Source organism: Octodon degus, unplaced genomic scaffold (genome assembly GCF_000260255.1).
Source record: "Octodon degus isolate 3935 unplaced genomic scaffold, OctDeg1.0 scaffold00001, whole genome shotgun sequence".
NCBI classification, from domain to species: domain Eukaryota; kingdom Metazoa; phylum Chordata; class Mammalia; order Rodentia; family Octodontidae; genus Octodon; species Octodon degus.
This window is the reverse complement of record NW_004524577.1, coordinates 30364761-30369129: the sequence shown is the minus strand read 5'-3', so window position 1 is coordinate 30369129 and position 4369 is coordinate 30364761. Positions and strand designations below refer to the sequence as shown.

At 45.7% G+C, this 4369-nt stretch overlaps 1 protein-coding gene across 1 annotated transcript; it reads left to right on the top strand.

Moving 5' to 3' along the window:
• Nucleotides 1-3168: 3168 nt before the first annotated feature.
• Rhoc (ras homolog family member C) lies at nucleotides 3169-4128 on the top strand. Its single transcript, XM_004623054.2, has one exon. The coding sequence runs from the start codon at nucleotides 3201-3203 to the stop codon at nucleotides 3780-3782; it is 582 nt and encodes a 193-aa protein (XP_004623111.1). The 5' UTR covers nucleotides 3169-3200; the 3' UTR covers nucleotides 3783-4128.
• Nucleotides 4129-4369: the final 241 nt, after the last annotated feature.

The window sequence follows — 4369 nt, the reverse complement described above, 5'->3', positions numbered from 1 at the left end:
GCCAAAAGCTGTGTTTTGCCGCAGCTCTCCAATGTTGCAAGGGAAAATACCAACTTTCAAACTGCGAAATATGGTTTCTACTTAACGTATGTTGCCTTCACAGCATTATAAAGTTGAAAAGTCATAAGTTGAAACATTCTAAGTGAGAGGGTCATCTATATGAACTAATTCTTAGAAAAGTTCTGTGCCACATAGTTACAAAAATTCTATTTAATTTCCAGTGGTGAGAAAGGTTTTAAGAACCTACTACCATCCTGATGAGTTGGAGGAATGGATGAAAGAATTTTGTTCAGATTGCAATGTTATATCTTGGTTGGTCTGTAGCCCAGGAGTCCCCAAACTCACCCTTGCTGGGCTTGTTTCTCTGATGTAGAAAGGAAAAAAGTCAGAAAATGCCGGTGAAAAGTGAAAGTACTTTTTATTGCAGAGTATTTTGCAAGGAAGCAGTGAAAAGCCATTCCAGGTAGTGGGGGTGTCCAGAGCTAGAGCAACACAGCATGAGCCAGTGGTGCTCCAGGGTTTTAAAGGGTGAGAGTTCCATCCTCCTCTGCCCCAGAGGGTTAGTACTTAATTAGTTATTGGGCTTGTTGATAACAGTGTGGGTCTGGCGGGCTACAAAGAAATGTTCCTCATCTAGTTTAGCCACCTGCTTGGGGGCGGTGATTTTCTTGAAAGGGAACCTAAGTGGATGGGTGGGGGAAGGCAGTAGCTTAGAAGACACAGGTTGTTCAGTGTGACACGGGGGTTATATCTCTTCTACTTGAAAAGGGTTCCTTCTCTTATCTAACCTACCTAGGGATCTCATTTCTCCCTACAGTAATGAGCACCAAGAGAAGAGTTTTTGGGGGGTTAGAGGTGTCAGATGGCAGGAGACACTTCAGGTCCATGGTATGGATAATGACAATATTCCAAAAGTCATATGGAGGACAGAGTCTGAGGTCAGGTGGGTCAAGGGACCACATTAGCATGCTTTGAGTGTTATCCAGACAAGAAAGGTGTGCTCATAGCTTAGAACATAGAACAAAAAGGATCTAAGAAATATTTAGGTGGGACAGGGTTATGCTGTCGAATGAGTACATACTACGTAAGGGTGAGTTTGGGGACCCCTGGGCTGCAGACCCACCAAGATAAAACATTACAATCTAAACAAAATTCTTTCATCAATAGTGCATGGAATGAGAAAGGATTGCATTTCTTTATTTCTAGCAGTGACCTAAAGTTATCTGGTAGTTGTCTTCTATATCTAACATGCTACCTGCCTTAGGAGCCTCACCCTCTTTTAGGACTTCTTCAGGTAGGGATGACACTCAGAATAGCTTCCTCCCCTCCTGCTCATATTCTGCTAGAATCTCAACATCCTTACAACGGACTTCCTAGTTCCTGTACGTAGGACTCTGAGATAAGGTGAGACTGAGAGTTCAGATTCTGGAGCCAAATGTGGCTTTACTTTTATTTTGCCTAGGTACTTTCAGGGCTGGAGGTCAAGTTGCTTAATGATTCTTGCCTCAGTCTTACATCTATAAAATGGGGTTGCTCGCCTCTAATTCACTGAGATGTTGTGAGTAAATATCCGTGTTATGTGAATAAATGTCTGCGATGTACATGAAAGGGCACCACACCTATTGTGTTCTCACATGAGTTATATGCAGTCTGACTGATTTTGCTGTGGCTGGAGATCTGCTGGACCATGATCTTGCCCATTCATTTTCTTGGCAATCAATTCCATTTTTGCAGTGAAATCTTTTCTCCACAGTATGATGTATATTGTGCACATTTTTTTGTACTGGAAATCAAAATCAGGACCTTGTGCTTTCCAGGCAAGGGCTTGTACCACTGAGCTATATCCAATGCTCTGTAAATATTTTTTAAAAGAACTTATTTTCCTGTTCTATGAATAATATTTCATGATTTCCTCTATTAAAAATTCTTTATCAGCTTAATTGGGAAACCAGACTATAGCTACTGTCCTAAATAGAAGTTCTCTACTAATTTTTAGCTATATCATGGCTTTCTGGGATATTTATTTATTAGATCATATAAAATTGATGCAGTGTATTTGAAAACCTGAACTGTAGGCACCAGCAGGAGGCAGACCTGTGATATAATGAATAAGAAAAACGTACCAGTTACAACCAAACTACAGAAACAAAGATGGTTGGGGAAGTATAAGGAGATTTAGTCATAACAGACTTGTTTATGTGATGAGGTGGTGGGTAGCTAGATTGGATGCATCGAAAACAGTGGGGATGCTGTTGCGGGTGATGTTGGGGCTACGAGTTTGGGCCTTAATCCATAGCTGCTTGCTATAGATAGCATTTCTTCTTCCCCCTCTGAAGGCTGATCAGTAGATTGAACTGGGCCCGCCTAGACTATCTAAATTAACCGCTTTCTTAAGATCAACTGTCATCACCACAAAAATACCTTCAGTTTTACCTAGATGAGGGTGTGATTGAGTAACTGGATTAACTGTAGCCCATCCTAGTGGACACGTAAAACTGTGACAGAAACAATACTTTAAAATCATTTCTTAAAATATACTTTATACAGGGTCTACAAGGTCTCACTACGGATCCTACTCGCAGTGATCCTCCTGTTTCCAGACTCCCAAGTGCTGGGATTACAGGGGCGTGGCTCTATGCCTAGTCTCAATCGCTGTCTCAGTGCACCCCAGGGGCAGGGTCAGCTCGGCAGGCCGGGGGATTGAACCTGGCCTCTGTGCTCTGCCTAAGCAGGTGCTTTAGTCCACTGAGGTATCTGGCAGGCCCTAATACTTTAAAATCTTTTAGAAGCTAATTTTGTTTACTTAGGGAGGGGATCTTAGAATTATAGTCAATGGGAAATTGATTTGTGGTGCCTGGAAATATTTTTATGACGCTTGAAATTTACTGTAACGTCTGGGCGGGGTTGCTCGCCACACCACGCTATGCAATATTGTAATGTCCTGGATGGGCAGCAAGCCGCTGTCCTGCTGTGTCACACCACGCTCTCCTGGAGCGTGCAGCTTGCAGAGGCCCCAAACCCAGTGTTGGTAAAAGAAGCAGTTTAAAATAAAAGAAGACAGTTTATCTGAAGGTGGGAAAAGGGAGGGAAGGGAGAGGAGGTGGGAGAACAGATGGTGCCCACAGCCACTCTGGACAAGTAGAGGGGATTCCAAAGTGAATCGCGGCACAGCTGGAGGCGGTGGAGCAGAAGCCCCAGCCATGGCTACGATCCGAAAGAAGCTGGTGATCGTTGGGGATGGCGCCTGTGGGAAGACCTGCCTCCTCATTGTCTTCAGCAAGGATCAGTTTCCAGAGGTCTACGTCGCTACAGTCTTTGAGAATTATATTGCGGATATAGAGGTGGATGGGAAGCAGGTGGAGCTGGCTCTGTGGGATACTGCAGGGCAGGAAGACTATGACCGTCTGCGGCCTCTCTCCTACCCGGACACTGATGTCATCCTCATGTGCTTCTCCATGGACAGTCCAGACAGCCTGGAAAACATTCCAGAGAAGTGGACCCCGGAGGTGAAACACTTCTGCCCTAATGTTCCCATCATCCTGGTGGGGAATAAGAAGGACCTGAGGCAAGATGAGCACACCAGGAGAGAGCTGGCCAAGATGAAGCAGGAGCCTGTTCGTTCTGAGGAAGGCCGGGACATGGCAAATCGGATCAGTGCTTTTGGCTACCTTGAATGCTCAGCCAAGACTAAGGAGGGTGTTCGGGAGGTATTTGAGATGGCTACGCGTGCCGGCCTCCAGGTCCGCAAGAATAAGCGCCGGAGGGGCTGCCCTATTCTCTGAGATCCCCTCACTTCGCTGACCTGCCCCCCTCACAAAGGTGTCGCCCCAACCCGAATTGCACCCTTAAGACTTGTGCCGAGGGCACTCTTTTTAGCTCCCTCCTGCCCAGGACTGCAGAGTCTCCCAGCCCCGAGGTGGTGATGGCCCCACCTTTCCTTTGACCCTCAGGGAACCAGGCCAGTGCCCTGTCCTTCAACAGAGGCCCTGCTGCTTTGGTCCAGGGGTGGGGCCCCTGCTCCCTTTGGCCTTCCTGAGAATAGTCACACACCAGCACTTTATATACTTCTGGCTCCCAGGAGCAGGTCTAGGGTAGGGGCCTTTGTGATTTTATTTGGCTGGGGGCATGAATAAAAGTTGCAGGTTCCAAACAAAACAAAACAAAACAAAAAAAAAACAAAGTGAATCGCTCCTGAATTTCCTGTCTGCAGCTCCTTTTGTTAAGCAATTTGGCCTACAAAGTCTGCTGGAATCTGATTGGCTCCCTGTCTTGTCTTTTATATTAACTTTGGATTTCCTCTGGCCCTTGGAACTTAATCTGTGCTTTGTTGTCGTGTCCTTTGGTGAATGGTGGGGATTTTGGATGGGTA

What these genes read in the sequence shown, in the direction of transcription:
- Rhoc (XM_004623054.2), top strand. Translation starts at nt 3,201, where the DNA reads ATGGCTACGATCCGAAAGAAGCTGGTGATCGTTGGGGATGGCGCCTGT.